This window comes from Dipodomys ordii, unplaced genomic scaffold (genome assembly GCF_000151885.1).
Source record: "Dipodomys ordii isolate 6190 unplaced genomic scaffold, Dord_2.0 Scaffold100, whole genome shotgun sequence".
In the NCBI taxonomy this organism is placed as follows: Eukaryota; Metazoa; Chordata; class Mammalia; order Rodentia; family Heteromyidae; genus Dipodomys; species Dipodomys ordii.
The window spans coordinates 2,551,523-2,574,046 of record NW_012267316.1 but is presented as its reverse complement, the minus strand read 5'-3'; the positions used below and the strand labels follow the sequence as shown (position 1 = coordinate 2,574,046).

The 22,524-nt window shown below is 39.3% G+C and overlaps 1 protein-coding gene across 4 annotated transcripts in view; it reads left to right on the top strand.

The window, feature by feature from the left end:
• The window catches only part of Epb41l3 (erythrocyte membrane protein band 4.1-like 3), a 173,146-nt gene that overhangs the window by 76,234 nt on the left and 74,388 nt on the right, over positions 1-22,524 (top strand). For all 4 annotated transcript variants that reach the window (XM_013027182.1, XM_013027179.1, XM_013027181.1 and 1 more), the window contains exons 2-3: positions 1,765-1,973; positions 8,024-8,221. In XM_013027182.1, coding sequence (XP_012882636.1) covers positions 1,776-1,973; positions 8,024-8,221 — 396 coding nt within the window. In that variant the 5' untranslated portion in view covers positions 1,765-1,775. The remainder of the gene's footprint in view (positions 1-1,764; positions 1,974-8,023; positions 8,222-22,524) is intronic.

Genomic DNA, 22,524 nt, shown 5'->3' with positions numbered 1-22,524 from the left:
TTCCTTTGCTCAGAAAATATTTTACAACGAAATTAGGATTAGAAAGAAAATCGTAGGAAAATGAGATTTATTTCTGAAATGTGTACCACAATATGTAAGCTAAGAAGTTAGTTAAAATGTCTCTGTGTTTGCTTGGCATAGCAGCTCTCTAACTGCTTAGAGCATTATTAGTGGGATCTTTAGGTTCCTCAAAATCTAAACATAGATCTTCCCTACAACCCAGCCATACCACTTGTGGGCATCTGTCTAGAACATCACAAGCTGGGATATGGTAAAGACCTTTGCATATCCATGTTTGTTGCTACATGATTCACAATAGCCAAGCTATGGAACCAGCTTAGATGCTCCACAACAGATGAAGGGATTAATAAAAAGTGGTGCCTGTACACAGTGGAATTTTACTCATTCGTTCAAAGACTAAGATTGTGTCATTTGTCAGGAAATGGATGGACCTAGTATAAACTATGCTAAGTGAAGTAAACTAAGCTCAGAAAAACAAAACAGTGCATGTTTTCTCTCATATATGGAAGCTAGATCTAAAATATAACTGGACATGATAACCAATATGGGACTCTAGGCATTCACACACAGTCATACTAAAGATTACCCTGAGAAGAGCAACACAAAGGTGTAACTTCTCTGAACATTTAAAATACTGTTTATTGAAATGAACTCCTCCAGGAAATGGAAATATGTCTTTATTATTGGTGGTGGTGGTAGTGGTGGTTATATTTCCTTTGGGTTTTTTTCTCTGGGAATGGTAAGGTGGGCACAGAAAGGGAGGAAGGAAGAAATAAACTCATGCTATTCAGTATACACTATGTGGAAGGTGGGCAGGGATGGGAAGTAGAAGGAAGGGATAACATTGTCCAAAAAAAGAAATGTACTCATGACCTAACTTATGAAATAGTAGCCCCTCTGTACAATGTATTAATAACAATAAAATCATTTAAAAAATCTGCTTTGAAAACAAATCTATCATCAGAAGAGAGGAGAATGTCAGATCTTTAGGTGTGACCTTGTCACTTGACACATAGGGAAACTGAGGCACAAAACCCCTAGCTTGGCTGTCAACAGTTTTAGAAGATGGTAGCTATTACAACGTGTGCTTTTAGGATTGCTGTCTGTTATGATTTTTGTTCTGAGTTCCCTGTGAGATACAAGACAAACATCTTTCTGGTTCAGAGGTAGGGATAGGGCAGCTATGTAGAGCTAAGTGGGAGGGAAAGGAGAAAAGAGGAAATGTCTATATCCTTGATGAGGTCATCTTCTGAGGGCCAGAGGGATGGATGGATAGATAGATAGATAGATAGATAGATAGATAGATAGATAGATAGATAGATAGATAGATAGACAAAATCTTTTTCAGTATACGTATATGTGTATACAATCTTTTTTCAGTGTATGTGTATGCATATATATTCAGTAAAATTTACTTCTGAAATTAAGTGTGATTTAATAAGCATGATATTTCTGAAATGCCATGATCATCTGAGACAAAGATCGAATAGAAATAAAACCCATGATTAGTCCAAGTCAACTCTTTCTCACCGTGAGTTAAAGGTTCGTTCTGATCCCCGGGTGGGCAGGCATCTTCAGCGTGGTGAGTTGGGTGTGTGGACAGGACTGATTTAGGCTGTGAAGCAATCCCTCTGCCGCGCACTCTCTCCCCTGAGCCTTTTCCTGGTGGCTAGTTCCCCTAGCTCTTGCCTGGAGAAGGAAATTGCACCCAGTGACAGCATCTTCCCTCTTTTCTGCTTGCAGAACAATCAACCATGACGACTGAATCAGGATCAGACTCGGAATCCAAGCCGGATCAGGAGGCAGAGCCCCAGGAGGCTGCTGCGGGTCCTCAGGGGCAGGCAGGGGCGCCGCCCGGGCCGCCCGAGCCCCCCAGCGGGAGCAGAGAGGAGGAGCCTGCGCTTGAGCAGTTCTCAGGGGCTGCAGCCCACAGCACCCCAGTGCGGAAGGAGGTGAGCTTGCCCTGGACACAACCAAGGCCCCTTTGCAGACCCCACCTTCACCTTGATCTGTCAACTACAGCTGAGGTGGTCTGCTTGCATGCTACTTAAGCTTTCTGGGAATGACTTTCCCTACCCTTGCTTGGGAAGTCCACCCTTTGATTTAAAAAAAACGTTTAAGCCAGGTGCTGAAGGCTTACCCTGTAATCCTAGCTACTCAGACCGCTGAGATCTGAGAATCAAGGTTCAAAGCCAGCCTAGGTAGGAAAGTCAGTGACTTCCCTCTGATAATCACCTAAAATCCAGAGGTGGAGCTATGGCTCAAAGTGGTAGAAGACTAGCCTTCAGCAAAAATGCTCTAGGACAACACCCAGGCCCTGAGTTCAAGCCCCTAGTACATTCTCTCTCTCTCTCTCTCTCTCTCTCCTCTCTCTCTCACACACACACACACACACACATTCTCTCTGTCTCTGTCTCTGTCTCTGTCTCTGTCTCTGTCTCTCTCTCTCTCTCTCTCTCTCTCTCTCACACACACACACACACCATGAGCTGAACTCTGGACTGGAGGTTTGAATCATGTCTATATTTACCCTGTACATGTTACAGGAAAGATACTCAGAAAGCTGACAGTTTTAATTATGATTCTGACTTTAAGAGTCAGAACTGTTCTGATTTTCCTCAGGCATGATTCTGACCCCAATATTGCCCATCTACTTTTAGTGGATGTTCAGGTAGTCTGTCTCCCACTCTGTGCATCTGTTTTCAGTTCTATTTCCTATAACATGTTTGAGTTGTTATAAGTAACCTATTAATTTTAAAGATTTTCTTTCAAGAGACTGGAATATAGTGGAAGAGTATGTACTTGTGGACTTAGCATGTGAGAGGTCCTGGGTTTGATCACCACCATCATACACAAACACACACACACACACACACACAATACACTTGATCTTAGCCAAAGGGCAGAGAAACGAAACACACACACAATACAAAAGAATAAATTAATGGCTAATACACTTGCCTTGAACGAACCCATGTTTAATTTCATCTTTAAATGCGCCTGCAGTGGAACTTGGAGCTTGAGTTCAGGTTCTGGACACTATCCCTTAGCTTTTTTTGCTCAAAGCTGGTGCTCTATCACTTGTGCCAAACATCTACTTTGGTTTTTGCTGATTAATGAGAAGTACAAGTTTCATGGAATTCCCTGCCTGGGCTGGCTTTAAACCACAATCCTCAGATATCATACTTCTGAGTAACTAAGATTCTAAGTGTAAGCCAGTAGGTGGCTTATTTAAATGTCTTTTGTCTTAAAATTTCAAACGTGGAATTGAAATGTCTTAGAGTCCTAAATTGTACATGGAGAAGAAACCCAGAATCCCTATGAGTGATTGACATGTCGGAGTTCAGAGGATTTGTATTGAGCTTGAAATTTTAGAGGATAATCAAGAGAAGGAACAGTAAATTAGCATATGTGAAAAATCTCAAAGTCAACTCCTTGCTATAATCTCAACACACGGTTATAATACCAAAATATAGCCAAATTATTTCTTTTCCCAAGGCACTTACAAGTTCTGTGCTTTTTTTATTTTATTATTTATTTTTATTGTCAAGGTGATATACAGAGGGGTTTACAGTTACATAACTAAGGTAATAAATACATTTCTTGTTACACTTTTTACCCCTCCCTCATTTTTCTCCTACTTTCCCTCCTCCTCCCCCCCCAAGTTGTACAGATTATTGCCATCATATTTTCTTGTATAGCTGTTGCATTGGCTTCCCCCTTGTCCTTTATCTCACCATTTTGTTGTTCCTCTTTCCTTCCCTAAATCAGATAAAGGTTCTGCTTTTGAATAGTGTCAATAGTCAAAATTATTTTCCCTTTTCTAATCTAAGGGGGCTCATTAATTGCTGAGAACACAATCTCAGCCTTGCAGACAAAATCTAAGGGCTGCTTTTGTTAGCAACATAGTTTTACTTAGCTTTGTCTTTTATGTGGAGTCAAGATGGTAGTATTTAACATTTATATTTGTACATTTATTTCTTTTCATTCGAAAATTTTATGTCTGCCTGGCTTTGTTCATTCATAATTCTGAAAAAAATGAATGAAAATGGGGAACAGTTATGGAAAAGAATGAATATCTTATGCCTACATCTAACTGTATAGAGCCACGTTAACATAAATAAATGCATCATTAGCAATATCATTATTATGTGGGTATTACAGGTTGTACATTTACAGCACAGATGCTATACCTAAGTACTGGCCTAGGCATGTATAGCAAGCCATGGACATATGCTTATAAACATAGGCAAACATATTAATATAGTAAAATATATACACTGTATGTATGTGAATATCTACATATCTATATCTATCTCTCATATAAAATTGATCTTACAGTCATGTTGAACAGAACTATATGAGATTGACATTAAATGAGACAGAAAATGAGCCATGAAAAGACATCTTCAGCACTTGATGGGGGTTGCTGCTGTTAACCTCATTGTTAGATTTACAGTAAATGTCTCTTAGAAGCATACTCTAAAATAATCTTATTAGCACAGTATAGTAACTACATAAACCAGTAACAGGATTGCTTATTATCTGTACGTGCTTATATGTTCTATTCGTTTGTGTGTACGTGTGCCAGTTCTGAGGCTTAAACTCAGGGCACTGTCCCTGAACTTCTACCACTTGAGCCCCAGCTCTACTTCTGGACTTTTTTGTAGTTTAATGGAGGCAAGAGTCACACAGACTTTCCTTTCCAGGCTGGCTTTGAACTGCAATCCTCAGATCTCAGCCTTCTGAGTAGCTAGGATTACAGCTGTGAGCCACTGGTGCCTGGCTTATGTGCTATACTTTCATATGACTGGAATGTAGTCGGTTTGTTGACACTAGCTACCACCACAAGCAATGAAAAGTTCAGTGCTGTATGATGTCACAATGGCTATGACATCAGCAGGTAGTAGGAATTTTTCAGCTCTATTATAATCTTAAGAAACCATCATCATGTGTGTAGTCTGTGACTAAAATGTTATAGGGTCAATGACTTTGGTCTAAATCTCCTATAGTCAGATGTTTAGAACCCCAACTGGAGAAATGACACTAAGGCACAGAGAAGAAGGCACCCGGCCACACAGGGCTGAGGCCTAAGTTAGTACTGTTTTCTGATCACCGCCAGCCTCAAAGGACGCCCGTGGCCTACTGGCCTCACATTTTTCCATCTACAAAATGAAGAACACAGAAACTCAACTCAGAAGAACTCAGATCATTTCTAAGAGTCTTCCATAAAGTTCTTGGCCTCATACCAGGAAAGCCATTTGTGTTGGAGGTAACATGGAGTGTGTTTTGGTACTTTGTCTACAGGAATGTTTGAAACATGGGTTTCGCTGGATTTGAAGTCTAGGCGACTGCTGTTGTGACCTTAGGAAAGTTTTGTATGCTTCCTGATTCTATCTGTCCTCATACATATAACAGCTGCAGTGAAGACTGAAGGAAAGAGACGATTGGCTAAAATGGCTAATTTTGATATATTTTTAAATTACAGTGTACAAATGACTATGGCTGAGATTTAACTTGAGGTACTCTCTAGTCTTCTAGAGCTGTTAAAGTTATTTTTAAATGTGTTATATGCCGAAGTAGTAACTCTCTCTTTCAGATGTTTCCAGAATAGACTTTTCCATTGAGTAATAATGGCATAAGATCCTTCTGCAAAAAAAAAAAAGTAACCTAGAAAGTTTATTCTCAAACACTTTTTTTATTTTTTTTTGTAGAGGAGAAATGAAATTTCATCTTCCCTAATACATAGAAAAAATTTGATTCCAGGTAAAATTTAAATAAAAGTATACTTTCAGTTGGCTTGCCCTCTAACATTTATTATGATTATTGATCCATAATTCCAGAGTTAGAAAACTCTTCTTTAAATCACCTCTAGGCCACAATCTATTATTTTCTTGCTTTTTTGTTTAATTTTTAATGCTTTTGTATGGAAAGAATAATTATGAAAACAGTTTGGATAAAATTCCAGAGCAGGTTTTCTTTGGTTCATTGACTTATTTAAATTGAAGCTTACCTTCCCAGCTACTTTGGCCTTTCACATTGATTATTCACAGTTTCGTTGTTGTTGTTTTGGTTTTGGTTTTTTGAGACAGGAGCTCAATATGCAGTCCAGGCTGGCTTTAAACTACTCAATTTCTTACTGCCTCACCTGTGATCACAGGCATGTGCTATGATACTTCCCAGCTGTTCAGTTATTTTCTTGATTTGTTTCTATAAGCTCATCAGATTGATCTATTAAGAACATCAAGACTTTGCCTAGAGTTCCTAGACATTGTAGTAGAGAGAAAAGCTTACAGAATAGCTTATTATTAATATTTGGGATTATCTAAAATCTAAAAGGAAAACACCCAAAATGACTGTGGTTATAAGACAGTAGAGTTGAATAAGAAAAACAAGTTGAGATGATAAAACATATGTAGTGCCTTTTTTAAAGATCCCTAGCATTGGGGCTAGGAAGGTAGCTCAGTGGCAGAGTGCTTTCCTTGCATGCATGAGGCCCTGGGTTCGATTCCTCAGCACCACATAAGCAAAAAGAAAAAAAGCCAGAAGCGGTGCTGTGGCTCAAGTGGTAGAGCGCTAGCCTTGAGCTGAAGAGCTGAGGTACAGCGCCCAGGCCTCACGACCAGACCCAAAAAAGATCCCTAGCATTTTTGTCTTGAGGCCTAGAGTATATTCATGTGAGAGGAAATTTCATGGCTATTTCAGGGCCCTCTACCTAAATTATTAATATGCCTCTAAATATTAGTATTTTAAAATATTAGTATTCTGTGGCCTAATTTAAAATATAATTAAAAATAAAATATTAGTGTTCTGTGGCCTATACCTAAAATATTAGTATTTTAAAATATTAGTATTGTGGCCTGTCAATACAGATATGCATACTAGTAGATATGGTAGCCATGTATTACATTTGCATTGCCACTGTTGTGGTCATTAAATGGAGGAGTGTAGAAAAATAATTGGAGAGCAACACACAGGAAGATTACAAGGAGAGTGACTCCAGGGAGAATTTCACAGTGACATAGGAAGTTCTCTGTAGTATTGAGGCTGGCCTGGACTAGACTGTTGTGATTCAAAGGCAGCTTAAAGTTTTTAGAGAGATTTGGTCTGTTCTCCTCCTGGCTCATTACAACAAAAGAAAACAGACTTAGGGGATTACTTGGTGAAGAATTTTACTGCTGCTTTCATTGAATTGATGTAGAACTAAATCAAATATTTTAACAGTTGTAAAATTACTGGAGAGATTAATACTTGGAAGCTTTCTAAAGCCTTTAAGTTTATAAGATAAACTTGTAAGTTTATGGATAGAGCATATAGAACAAGTCAAGGAATGTAGACAGGTCCAATGAATCATGAAAATAATATACCTAAGACAAGATCCAGATGCTTTGTTTTAAAGGCCTGGACTATCCAATGCCTTTAAAAATCCAAAAGGCTATTCTTCCTTCTTTGCTTAGTGAACTCTTGATAGCAAATGCTATCTAAAATTAATCCCAAGTCAAACTGAAATAAGGCCCTATTGGTTCATTTAAATGGCCAAAGTTGTCTGGGTGAGACATATTATAAAATACTTGTGTATGGCAGGGCACTGTGGCTAGCACCTGTAATTCCAGCTATGTAGGAAGCTGAAATCTGAGGACTGTGGTTCAAAGCCAGCCCCAGATAGAAAAGTACAATTAACCAGCAAAAAGCTGGAAGTGAAGCTGTGGCCTAAGTAATAGAGCACCAGCCTTAAATGAAAAAGCAAAGCAAGAGTGTGAGACCCTGAGTTCAAGCCCCACTATTTGGCACGTGCATGTGTGCGTGCATGCGTGCACACACACACACACACACAATCATATATATAGATGGAGATATAGATTCCTGATGTGCTGTTCAGATGCTTCTCATCCTCTAGGAAAGAGGAAAACAGTCTCTCTCTCAAGTGTTGTGCCTTTGTATGAGCAATGCAATATTTATTTCCTGTCTTGCAGTAAAAACTGCTCATTGTTGCTTTTACCAGGTCACTGACAAGGAACGGGAGTTTGCTGCTGCTGCTGCAAAACAACTCGAGTATCAGCAATTGGAAGACGATAAACTTTCTCAGAAATCATCTAGCAGCAAACTCTCCCGGTCTCCACTGAAGATCGTCAAAAAGCCTAAAAGCATGCAGTGCAAAGTAATACTTTTGGATGGATCCGAATATACCTGTGATGTGGAGGTAAGGGTGTGTTTTAAAACTTCAGGGCTGCAGATATATTGAGCTGGGGAATGTCGGGAGAAAACATACAAGATGACTCTTGATTCTTTTTCCAGACCTCTGGAAAATTTTTCAGCTCTAGTCTGTAAATATAGAATTATTTCCAACAGGAGAGCAAATTACTAAAACTATTTTAACAGGAGAGCAAATTACTAAAACTATGTATAGTGCACCAAAATTTAGAATAGGTCTTTACGTATTGGAAAAAAAATTAAGATGGAATTTCTTAACACTTTCCAGGACAGGAACAAAAATGGAGGATTATTCTTTCTGTGTAAATTCTTTAAATATGGTTGGCTATGGGCTCATTTTGACAATAACCATGTATTTCTCTTGTTTAGGGCATGAGTACTTTTTTAAGTGGCTGTAGAGCTTCTATGTCAAAGGCTTTAGCTCTCTCTCTGTTTATTTGAAAAGAAAAGCAAAATTCCAGTGGGAGAAAGGACAGTTGGGTGATTTTTGTCAGAGATGTTAGCAAGATCAGGTTATCAAAAAGAGCAACACTGCCTGTCAGTAGCTACAGTTGGATGTTGTATGGGTCTCTGAGTGTCATGCAATAGCCATGCACATAAACTGGCACTCTGGAGGAGGTCTGTGGGCATCCTGAAGGCATAACTTGCTCATTCTTCCTTCCTCCAGCCCCTATCCTTGTTTCCCAGAAAGGGAGTCACATGTCTACCACACCAGCCCCTCCCTGCAGGCTTCCACAGTCTTTTGTTCCCTGACAGCTAATGACGTTGAAGTAATCTGTCATTCACCATGGTCAGAGCACCTGTGTGTGTGTGGCCACAATTTCTATTCTTCTTTCCTCTTAACAGCCATCACCGAGCCATCTGGTTTTCCTTCATCTGCCTCCACTTTCTCCTTCTTAAAACCCTCCTAGTGTTCCGCATGTATTTTGTATATTACCCGTATGCCCAGTGCCTTTCTTGTAATAGAAGATTCAAATATGTTTCATATGGATAGTGTCATCCAGGATAAGGGTAAGGAATGGGCTACTAGCTTATTATAGATTGAAGCAACATAGAAATTTTTTTAATAAATTCTTATCTCAAAATTTATTTAATCTAACCAGGCACCAGTGGCTCCCATCTGTATTCCTAGTTAACTGAGAAGGCAGAGATCTGAGGATTGTGGTTCAAAGCCACTCTGGCAGGAAAGCTATAAGACTTTTATCTTCAGTTATCTAGAAAAATAAAAGCTGAAAATGGAAGTATTGCTCAAGTAGTAAAGGCCAGCCTTGAGAAAGCTAAGGGACAGCCCTATGCCTTGAATTCAAGCTGCAGTACTAATATATAAACACACACACACACACACACACACACACACACACACACTTATGTAATCTAGTTTGGTTTGAGTGATAAACCTATCCAAAGCATTTCAAACTACACATATAGGCTGGGCAATGGTAGGTCACATAGTCCTAAGCTACTCAGAAGACTGAGATCTGAGGATCACATTTTGACGCTAAGCCTGAATGGCTCAAAGTGATAGAGCAATAGCCTTGAGCAAAAGAGCTCAGTGACAGCACACAGGGCCTGAGTCAAGCCCCATGACTAACAAAAAAAATGCACATAGAGGATGTCTTGACTCTATGAAAAAAATGCAGACTGAATACCCACATAAAATATAATAAAATTCGCAAAGAAAATAAAGTAAAAATAAAATTATTTAATCTGTCTTATGCTGACTTGTAGAATCATCCTATAGCCTAAAGATGTTAGTTTTTTTTCCTTTTAATAAAATACTTCTGTTAAGCCTGGCGCTGGTGGCTCATGCCTGTAATCCTAGCTACTTAGGAGGCTGAGATCTGAGGATTGCAATTCAAAGCCAGTCCAGGCAGGAACATCCATGAGACTCTTATCTCCAATTAAATACCAGAAAACCAAAAGTGGTACTGTGGCTTAAAGTGATAGAGTGTAGCTTTGAGTGGAAAAAAAAACTAAGGGACTGAGTTCAAGCCCCACAACCAACAATAACAAAAATAAAAAATTGTTAATCAGATATAAAACACGTTTTGATATTAAAAAAACTACAGAACACAGTGAGAATATTTTCAGACATTGATAGTAGATTAAAAACAGTGTACTTGATGCTGACAATTTTGTGGAGACAATTATGTGGAGAAGATAAGGAAATTTAAATGTGGTAAAGTTCAGTGGACTCATTTGGTGCTGATTGTTTGAAAAAGAAAAAGTTGTCAGTCAAAGTAGGTGTGGGTGGCTCACTCTTGTAATGCTCACTCAGGAGGCTGAGTCCTGAAGATCAGGATTTGAAACAAGCCAGTGCAGAAAAGTACTGGATTTCATTTCAACCAGCAAAAATGCAGGACTAGAGGCCTGGCTCAAATGGTAGAGCACCAGCCATGAGCAAGAAAGCCAAGTAAGAGCTGTGGTGTTGCTTCTGAGGTGGCAATGAGATGCTAGTTGAAAATGTCTCTTCTCTTTTGGCATATACTTTAGAAAGTAAAGCTTGGCTGGAATGTATACATGGCACATTCTAGATAAATAGACTTAAAACACATATCTTTTTGTTTTGCTTGGTTTTGTCTCAGTACATGCGCTTGGACACAGGGCTTCAGGCTCACTTGGGCTTTCTTGCTCGGATCTGGAGCTCTACCACTTGGGTTATGCCTGCAGCCCAGCTTTTGCTAATTAAAGATGGAATTTTGCAGACTCTTTTGCCCAGGCTGGCTTTGAATTAAGGTCTTCCAAGTCTCCACCTCCTGAGTAGATAAGATTACAGACACTGGCACCTGGCTAAGAAGTCAGATTTTAATAAACATAAAAAACATGTTTTAACCAGGAGCTGGTGGCTTATGCCTGTAATAATAGCTACTCAGGAGGCTGAGATCTGAGGATCTCTGTTGAAAGCCAGCCTGGGCAGAAAAGTCCCCATGAGACTCTTATCTGGAATGAACCACTCAAAAACCAGAAGTGAAGCCGAGTCTCAAAATGGTAAAATAGTAGGCCCTGAGTTCAAGCTTCCTAACCACCACCATCAACAACAGTAATAACAAAACAAAAATAAATTTGTGTGTGTGTGTGTGTGTGTTTTAGATGTTAATCTTGAGACCATGTATACTTTGTAATAAGAAGAATCTCAGGAGGAATTGTAGGGGCACTTAGGGAGGCCACCTGATTTTCAGGTGCTCCTTGACAGTTTCCATGGCCTGTTCCTACTTGTGGCATGAAAAGACTCAGATACTTAGACATACTGGAAGCAGCAGCATTACAGGTTAATCCCTTTTCCCAGTGCCTGTAGTTGGAGGGGAATTAAGAGCAGAATGACGGGGGCAGCAACAGGCGGAACTCTTCTACAAATTTAATAAGGCATCCCAGAGAATTTTCTTTTAATGAACTCGTGATGATTTCTCCCATGACTTGCTTAATGCCTTCATTATTGCACCCTCAAAATGAATGAGGCTCAGCTGTGCCATGAGGCTCAGCTCTGCTCTTAATTGTGATAATTTGCGTCATCTCTGAAAGGGCCCCTTCCAGTACAAGGTAGCATTTCCCCTGGCCCAGCAGTGTCTCTGCAGAAGAGACCCAGTGACCCAGAAAAGCGCCATATAAGGCGCAGTTTTCTGAAAGCAATGACTGGATACAATCCAGCTGTTCAGTTCCTGCCTGTCCCCCTCCCATTTTTTGGTTGGTGGTGTTGCCTTTTTTATGTTTTTTTTATTGTAAAAATAGTATACAGAGGCGTTTCAGTTACATGAGTAAGGTAATGAGTACATTTCCTATCAAGCATTGTTACCTCCTGCTTTGTTTTCCCCTACCATCCCTTTCTGTCCCACTACCCCAATCCTCCCTCCCCCCGCCATTGTCAAGTTCATTTTCATTATAGTGTCTTATAGTGTCTTGTACATTAGACACCGAAGTCAAATACAGTGAAAACAGGGGTTAAATCATGGGGGAAGAATATATAAGAGAAACAAAAAAATCACGTAGTACATTTTAGATACCTTAAAAAAAATAGCAAGAAAAAAAAACAAGTTGTGTCCCTATCTTGGGGTTCATTTCACTGAACATCATCTTACATGGTCATATGTATATAGTTTTTGTCCTTTTCTGATTGCCAGTTATTGCAAATAAGGGAAACCATGGGACCCATGTTTCTTTGGGCCTGGCTTACTTCACTTAATATAATTTTTTCCAAGTCTTTCCATTTCCTAACAAATAGGGCAATGTCATTCTTTCTGATGGAGGCATAGAACTCCATATATCACATTTTCTTGATCCATTCATCTACTGATGGGCATCTGGGTTGGTTCCATATCTTAGCTATGGTAAATAAATATAGTTGTGCTGGTAGCTTTAGTATAGCCTTGTTTGTGATCGTTTGGGTAAATGCCTAAAAGTGGGGTTGCTGGGTCATAGGGGAGCTCTATGTGGAGTCTTTGGAGTAACTTCTATATTGCTTTCCAAAGTGGTTGAACAAGTTTGCATTCCCACCAACAATGCAGTAGGGTTCCCTTTTGGCCACATCCCCTCCAGCATCTGTTGTTATTAGAGTTCTTCGTTATAGACATTCTAACTGGGGTGAGGGGGAATCTCAATGTTGTTTTGACTTGCATTTCTTCTATGGCTAGAGAAGTTGAGCATTTTTTCATGTGTCTATTGGCCATTCTTATTTCCCCTTCAGAGAAGTTTCTCTTATTTATTTAGCCCACTTATTTATTGGGCAGTTGTTTCTTTGAGGATTTGTTGTTGGAGAATTTAATTTTTTGAGTTCCAGGTATATTTTAGATATAAGACCCTTGTCCGTTGTATGGCTAGTGAAGATCTTCTCCCAATTCATGGGTTTTCTATTGATCTTGCTAGCTATGTCCTTTGCCATGCAGAAGCTCTGAAACTTCATGCAATCCCATTTGTCCAACCATTCTTTGATTTGTTGTGTTTCTGGGTCTCTATTAAGAAAATTTCAGCCTGTGCCAAGGAGCCCTAGAGTTTCTCCTATTCCTTCCTGTAATGTTTTCAGAGTGTCTGCTTTGACAGCGAGGTCTTTGGTCCATTTGGAATTGATTCTGGTGCAGGGTGAACTATATGGATCTAGCTTTAGTTTTCTACAAGTGTTTAACCAATTTTGTCAGCACCATTTACTGAAGAGGCTGTATTTCTTCCATTCTATCCACCCTCCCATTTTAATGCCTGCCTTTGCTAGATTTTCCCTAATGTTAGAGTATTGTAGCATTGTAGCATACAATGCTTTCCACTTGGGAAACTTTCTCCTCCATAATTTGTTCAAATTCAGTCTTATGTGCAATATAAGAAAAGGTCTTACTGTAGGAAGTACACCCTAACTATATTTACATACAGGCCAACAAAACCACTAATGTTGTGATTTTTGCCTTCATACTGACAAATGCTTTTCAACTGACAGATGGCACAAGCATGTTCCTATGGACAGTTTATTGTCATTGTTGATATTTGCTTCTAATCATAGCTATGTAAGTCCCTCAAGTCAGAGGAGATAGTATCCATGGGGTTTATTTTATTTTATTCTCATTGCTTCTGCGGACTGTCTTTGGTCTGATTAGACACAGTGTCTCCTAGTGACTGTCCAGTTAGACATTTTCACCCTCTTATTTGAGGACTGTCCTTAGTAATGCAGTCTGCTTTGGTTTGAGAAAAATGTCCGACTTGATCCCAGTTTTATAGCTTAATAGATTCTCTGCTGTGTGGTATAACATTTGATTGTGTGTGTGTGTGTGTGTGTGAGTGTGTGTGTGCTGTTTGGCCTACATTCCACTAAAGGCTCTCTAAGGTGAATTGGTCTCCAGCACTGCTGGAAAATGGTAGAGGGTTTATATTGTAGGGGTTACATCAAAAGGCCCTGCCGGCTTTCTCTCCCCATCTGGAGCCACCGTTTACTTAGATCCTAAATACTGGCAGTTCAGTAGTGTGGAAGACTGAGTTTATAGAAATTCACTGTCAATCTGCACACCCTAGGGGAAAATGCCACAGAACCAGCCACCCTGGAAAGAAGGATTACAATCGAACCCGGGGTAAACCTAAATGGAGATCCTTGCATGAACCATTGAAACCATAAAAGCATTAAAACCATGAAATTGGGCACCAGTGGCTCACACTTGTAATTACAACTACTCAGGAGCTGAGACTTAAGATCATGGTTTGAAGCTAGCGTGGGTAGGAAAGTCCACTTGACTCTTATCTCCAGTTAACCAGGAAAAGGCTGGAAGGGGAGGTATGGCTCAATTGGTAGAGTACTAGCATGAGCAGAAAAAGCTACAGGTCAGAGACCAGGCCCTGAGTTCAAGCCTCAGTACACACACACACACACACACACACACACACACACACATGCACGCACGCACACACATGCACGCACGCACATGAAAGCCTGGGTTTTTGTCTTAAAGACCCTCTCCAGAGGCCTAATAGTTGAATGATGTCTGTGAACAAATTTGGTCCACCCAAAGTCTGGGGCAAGCACAAGCTGGCTCCAACATCCTGTGTTCTCTACTTACTCAAATTTGGTTGGCAAACCCAACTTCCATAATGTATGTGATTAAAATACTTTCTAGTCCCTTGACTGGATAGTGAATCCCATTGTCCTAATTCAGAAAGTTGGTTACACATTGATTTTTGTGAATTATAAGAAACACATAATTATAAAATGCTAAAAGATTTCTTCATAGCCTGCACAAGAATTGTTCATTTAATCATGAAGGTTTTCATTAGCAATGGTATATTTCAATTTCTCCTTAAACATGACCCTCTTCCCAGTGGTTCTCTGCTCAACTGAATGACTAGCTATGTCCAAACACCTATCAGTGCTGTCATCAAGCAGTTTTCTACTTAACTAGGGATGACCCTAGGGACTTTAAGAGATAGAAGGACATTAATTAACTTTGTTTCCTTTTGACAAGGCTCTTTCATGCAACCATAGGAATAGTTGCCTACAAGGACTATTAATATGCAATGTCTCATCACCTGATAAAGTTAGCATTAAATCTTCCCAAGGTATTGAGATGTGTCCTCACTGATGAAGATAGATTCTCTTTTTACTAAAATAGTTTAACCTATTCTTCTGTTCTTTATTTTTAAAATTTAATATACTTAAATAGTCCATCATGAGCATAGACATAGTCTATTAAACACTCTCAAGAATATTAAGTTTGAACATGTGGAAATATATGTCAAGAAACAGAAATAGTAAAGCCCTCTAGTATGTCTCTGTGTTGTAGATTATGTTCTAGAGACTTTGGGATTTGAATGCTTTCTGGATGCCCAACTAATGGATGGGGAAACTGACTAAGGAATTCTTTTTGCCCAGGTGCTCAGCTGAGTTAAAGCCTGCCTGAGTATTCACTTTCCAAATGTTAATATTCTCTCTCTCTCTCTCTTTCTCTCTCTCTCTCTTATATTGTCTGTCTCTCTCTGGGAATCTCCCTCTCTCTTGATCTTTCACTGTCTCTATCTTTTTCTCTGTGCCTCTGTCTCCATTCTATCTCACATACATAAACACATATTGTAACTTAATTGTACAAAGGAGTTTCTTCATGCTGTTTCTATACATGCATATAATATACTTTGATCAAATTTACCCCTACTTGTTATTTCCCTTGCCCCCTTTATAAACAATTTATAATAGATTATATTATTCTACTTTCACATGTGCGTATGAAGAACTTAGATTATCTTCACCCCTATTCCAGATACTGAAACACAAGGCTTGCATTTTCTGCTTCCTGTTCCCCTAACTCAAGTTCCCACTGTGTTTTATGGCTACTTGGTATTGCTCATTTAAGGAAGTATTCAGGCAAACAGAGTCATAGGTAATAATGTTCTGGTCTTAGATGCTCTGGAGTTGTGTTTCTGATGACATCATGGCTGGTTTTTCATACAGTAGAAATGCAGAACTTGTTTAGTGAAGAGACCAATCTTCCAAGTTTGAAAATTTTTTAGTTCTCATCACCCTGACTACATGTTCAGGGTTTGCTTTATATTTTTATATTTAAAAAATGGGATGTATTTATTTGTTCTGCATTTGTCTTCATTGGTCAGCCCAGCTTGGCCTCTGGAAGTTGTTGAGTGTTCTGAAGTACTTCCTTTGAATTCATTTACCCCTTTGATTGCCTTGTAGCCACAGGGGTCCTGAGATGGTAACCTGACACCTTGCTTGATCTGGGTGTGGATGAGGGTTGTTGCTGTTTCTTGTCTTCTTCTTCAGAAATAGCAGACTGTCCCTAATTTCCCACAGCCCACCTGGGGTATAGACCACGTCATAGCTGCTCTGTCATGTGCCATCCTCACCTTCTTACCCAGCATCTCCCCACTCCTACCTGGTAGATGAAGCCAATTCCACTTTAGAACAACCCTAGTCAAGCCCCACTCAAGCCTAGCCCCAAAGAAAAAGGAAGTTCCCACTCCAGTCCTCATTGCATTCCTTTGAAGGAAGGTCTTCTCTGCATGCTGGACTGGAGCCATCCACTTGTATGGTGAGCACAGTCCTCTATCCACACTGGTCTTTCTGGCCCATGACTCCAGGACTAGAACACTTGCTACCATGAGTTTTTTCAGCTTCTAAAAAGAAGTCCTTTGGGCTGTGATATACACCTAGAATCTCATTAAAACCTTTACCTACTCCGTGGTACAATGATTAGGAGGTACAGTGATAGTAGTTACCAATATGTTCTTGAAGCAAAGGAGTAAATCATTTGAGTTTGATTATTTTTCTTAATTACATTCTTTTTTTTTTTTTGTGAGTTTTGATCTGGAACCAACATGTTTTCACATTGTTTGCCAAGAAACTAAAACATTTCACTAGTTCTATGAGGGCTTTAATATAAGATACTTATTTAATATAAGATACTTATTTAATATAAGATACTTTAATATAAGATGCTTATCAATATAAGATGCTTATCAATATAAGATACTTATAAGATACTTATGAGTCAAATGCTTCAAGTTTAAATAGCAGATTTTCTTCACCAAAGAAGTGAGACCTCATATATGTGGAGAGGACATTGGAAGTAATGATTCTGTGTTTCTTTGATGAGCAAATAAGGTCAGTTCATGGTGTGCTGGTACCACACAACCTTGAAAGGACAGAAAAGTTAGAATCTGGGTCCCTTATTCTTTGTTCCAGTGATATCTGCATTTTACAGGCATCTACACAGTCTGCAACAGGAGAAGAACCAAGTGCAGTATAGTGGTTGTGAAACTGTAGAAAGAAAAAAAGGGGAATCATCTGCCTCACAAATTACTTATTAATTTGAAGAAATAGATTTGTGATACTCTACTATACTTTCCAGTGTTTTAGACAGGCAGACCACTGAGTAAGGGTAAAGAAAGGAAGGCCATCAAAAATCTCTTTCCTTCTTGCATTTTTCCCTTTCTTTCCCTTCCCTTGTTCTTGTATCTGAAAGGCTTGGCATTGCATCTGCAGAGGGTGAACAGAGTAGTAGGGTTTTCTTTTGAATGTAAACAAAGACTACAGCCAACTCATTTGGCCTCTGTTGGAGGAAAAGATATGACAGGCTGTGAACCAACCCCATTCAAAAAGTCAGGTGGAGTCAATGGGTAGAATGTCATTCTCCCAAGACATTCTAAATCTCCTGTCTGAAATTGACAGTCACGGCTTTGGTGTTGGTTCCACTCTGATGAATCATGCTACTGTAGAAAGAATAGAATTTGAAAACAATGCTTTTTATATTGAATGAAAAGAGGAAAATAGCCAGAGAGAAATAACGAGGTGTTATGGAGCAAGGTTCAAGGCTGAACTCAGCCCTTTAGCTTTATGTAGAATGCCAAGGCAAGATCTATAGCTACCATCCTCAACCTAGATCCTAGTTATCTCTTCCTAAGAGGAACAAGTTACACCATCTAGTCACTCCTTTTCAATTTTCCTCATCACATTGCCAGTTCCTTTCATAATTATAGCATTTCCGCATGAGAGACAGGTTATAATTTTAATGATTATAGCTCATTTCCTCTTAGCATGCAAATCAATGCTTTACCTTTTGTGAAAGTACTTTTGACCCTTTAAGAAGTGTAGGAACTAGGCTACTGATATTGGTTATAAGATTAGAAAGTCTTAACCAGGTGTTGGTGGCTCATACCTATAATCCTAGCTAGTTAGAAGGCTGAGATCTGAGGATCAAGGTTGGAAACTAGCCTGAGCAGACAAATCCTACAGACTCTTATCTCCAAGGAACAAACAAAAATCCAGAGGTGAAGGCATTGCTCAAGTGGTAGAGTGCCAGCTTTAAGTGAAAGAGCCAAGTGAGGTCCTAAGACCCTGAGTTCAAGCCCCAGTACTGATGCGTGTGTGCAGGCAATTCATGGGTGCCAAACACCTGGGAGCTTCTCTATGTGGTAGATAATCTCAAATTTCATAGCCCTTGATTTACTTATTTTTAGCCCATTTTAGAAAGAGATATCTTTTGACATCTTCCACAAATGATGTTGCTTATAAGGTACTGATCCATAGCCTCTTCTTGACCAAAAGAGCTGAGAACCTTATAGAATCACATGTTTTTACAGTTGGAGGAAAATGTGAGCTCTAGTCTCTAGTTCAGCCCTTCAAGTAAAGATGGGATGGGATGGAATGGGTGTATATTTCTATCAAAATATACAGAAATAAGTTCAGGGAAGTTACAGTTCTAGGAAAGTTAAATATTAACAGACAACTAGCACTCATCCACCTTCTGGCATATTTGATGCTGGCCAGTTCAGCACCCACGGGAAGCACACACTAATTAGTTTCAGGATTTGGCTGGCTATAGGATCTGATTGACATGTTGAAAAAGGTAATTTTTTTTAGCTTTTATCCCAAAAGAAATATGGAGCTATTGGCTTGAAAAACATTTTTGAACTAAAGAGATATTAAAATGCATTTCCAAGTACCCTGTGGGTTGAATGTTCCTATGAATGTTCATGTGTAGCTGAATAAGCAGGAAAAGCTGCCGTGGCCATGTTTTAAACCCATGGTGTTTTTTGTTCTGATATGGCAATTAAATTGAGATGCAGGCCGGGGGCTGAGAATGACAATGAAATAGAGAAAAGAAAAGGCTCTGCTGAACCATTATATCACCATAGAATAGTTTTTCCTCCTGGTATTTTTAATGTTAGTAAGGCATATGCCATGTAAATGGTTACCAGTAATCAATTACTGCAGCAAGTTTGGCAATTATTTTAAGGTTAAGAGTATGTTTAGCTTTGAATTCATGCATCATTTGGGATTCCACACAGATGAAATAAAGGATTGATATTCATTCTTAAGGTTTCCTAATAGGCAGTCATCCTCTCCAAGTTTCCTGTGTCAGACATACATGCAGGGAGAATCTAGTACAATCACTACAATGAAAAGAGAGTCATTTCAAACTCTAAAGCCATTTGACAAATTTATGTTTGCTAGGGACTCTTGCACAGTGAAATCTACCTTGCTGATTTTATGCTGCATTGCTCAAAATATCTAGGACTCATTAAAGACAGTATACTGGCAATATCAAACTCTTGTTTTTACTTTTAATCTATTTCCAGTGGACCAACTTTTAGTATTTCAGTAGAACAACATTTAGTATTTCAGCGAAAGTAATGCATTCATCCTATGAACTTTCTATCTTCCTAAATAAGATAGCAGTTTAGAATCTAGAATACATTTCCCCAATCTACTCTAAGAATTGACAGTTGAGTTTTAGCAGGAGGCAGAGGTCAGAGGACTGCAAGCTTGAGGCCAGCATGGGAAAAGTTCTGAGTATACTGTGAAAGGTGAAAAAGAACAAGATTAAACTTCAGAAGGCAGTATGTCATAGCATCTGCCTTGGTGACCTCTTGGCCTTGTAAGCTATTCATTTAGTCTTCAGTTTTCTCTCTGAAATAGAGTAGTACACAGAATTGTATTCAATATCAGGAAGAGAGAATGTCGCGTATTTACAGATGCCTGGCACCCCTCAGGTCTGCATTGGTTGGCAAACTTGAAAGTCCTTTTGCCCTTTCAGAACTTTATCTGTGATGAATATATTATAAACCTAAAATACTCTAGAATGGTGAGGTTTTTAAATATAACACTGGGCTCATAGTCTCCATCCTGTCTAAAGATTTTTCAAATGAGAGACAACATCATATTGTGTGTCTCATCTCTGACAGAGTGAATTGCATTTCAACTCTCCATGTCTAGGATTTGTTTTTCAATTAAAGGAATAAAATATCAGATAATCATTAATTTGATAGTTTTAGAAATTCTCAATGACAAGACTTTATTCCCATTTTTCTGTGGAGAACAGAAATTGTTTCTCTTTTTCCTTTCTATATTATTTTTATTGCTATCTTTATGTAGTTGTACAAAGAAATTTCGATTCCAGATAACAATGTGTGAGTACGATGCATCTTGATCAATGTCACCATTTCCATCTTTCTCTGATCCATCATTTCTCCTTACTTTTACCCTATTATATTAAAATCCTTGCTAAAACTTCCAGACTAAAGAAACAAATGTTCAACGCTTTTATTAAAGAACAGGAAGTGACTGTACTTGGGATTTTGATTTTTTTTAAAGCTCACTCACCCTCAGGCTGGGGTGGGAAAGGCTGGCTTGGGAAGCAGAGAAAAGGTATTTTTGCTCACACTGCAGAGCTGAACCAGCTATGATTAGACAGCTCAGCTTGGGTGTCTGTTGTGTCAGAAATCAGTAGGAGTCTAACAAGCCTGAATATGTTCTAAGCATAATTACACATCCTCTTTTGGGCTTTCGGTGCTTATTCAGAACTGACTCATATTGTATGGAAAGTGAGGAAGTTTGGAGTCCCTAGCTCCACTAATTAGCTCCCTCATGTTGAGGAAGTCTATTGAAGAAGGGAGGTGGTGGAGTGACCCTGCGCTTCCTTCATTGTTCTCATCAGAATTTGGCACGAGCCTTCCTTTTCCTCGAAACCCCAAATCACTGTATTTTCTGATTTTTTTTTATGTCTACTGAGTGAAGAAACTTGTTCAAATGCTCAGTTTGGCTTGCAGGTCCTCCTGTATATTCCCTTCAGTAGAAGTTTAAGCTAAGATTCTTTTTTCTGGCTCTTGTTCCCCTGAGCAGTTAGTTCTATGCTGGGAGTTCAGAAAATAACTTAGAGATACAATAGAAGCCTATGGGAAGAGAGAGAGAGAAGCCAACCTAACTCATTTTCTCCTTCATGTTGTGACTGATCCTTTCTATAACAGAACTTTTTTGCCTGTAGAAACTGGGTGTGGTGTTTTTGAGGGGCTTTGCCTGGATTCCTCTTTATCTCTCATGGTTTAAAGTACGAAAAAGACTGAAATATAAAAAGCTTAACTAAGGTCTTTAATTGGTCTTTCATGGGAGGACGGATTCCTAAACAGTGGTCCAGATTGTTAAAAATGATAAATGGGTCTCCAGTCACTCTTGGCAGGTGGTTATTATGTGAAAATGCTGCCTGATTCTCCCTGCTGTGGTATTCGATATAACACCAAGTCAAGTACCATTTACATAGTCTACTTTTCAGACTTCCAGAATCATTCAAACTCTGTACCTGCTATTTATGTAACACTGTTTGGAACTTTCATCTTTTGGACAGATAAGGACATGTGAGTAGCAAGTACAGAGACCATCAGGGACATGAACATAGGAGGGAAGATGGGAAGAAAAACAAACCAATCCTTCTCTCAGGAAGGATGGGCTTGCTGTACTGTTCCATATTGGTCTGTAAGAGTACTCATTTCCTATGGTCTTATAACAAATACACATACACAGACTGGTTTAAAACGGAGCATGTTTATCATCTCATTTTTTTCCTTGGGCTAGGAATCTGGCATGGATTAGCTCCTCTTGTGCCCCTGAATATCATAAGTCAGAAATCAAATTATTTGCCAATGCATCCTTATCTGGAAGAAGCATGGGAGAGATCCTGTCCTATGCCCCTCTGGGCTTTGGGCAGAATTCATTCTCATGAGGTGGTAAGGTCCTCACTATCTTCTTGGCTGTTGCCTAAGGATTGTTTTCCACTGTAGTGTCCACTCTGTGGTTCTCATTCTGAGGCTCCCCTCACCTTTATCTATCTTGCCTTGACTCAGACTCTGCCTCTGCAACCTGCTGGAGAATGCCTTTGATTTGTATGGAGCTCAAAGGATAAGGTCAGACTCACCTAGATCATGGCTTACCTGAAAGCCATCTGCACCTTCTAACTTGTACTGGGCAGGATTAACAGCCACATCACTCACAGTCCCGGGGATAATGTAGGATGTGTGGGTCATTTTTGCATTCATAGAGTTATTATAAGA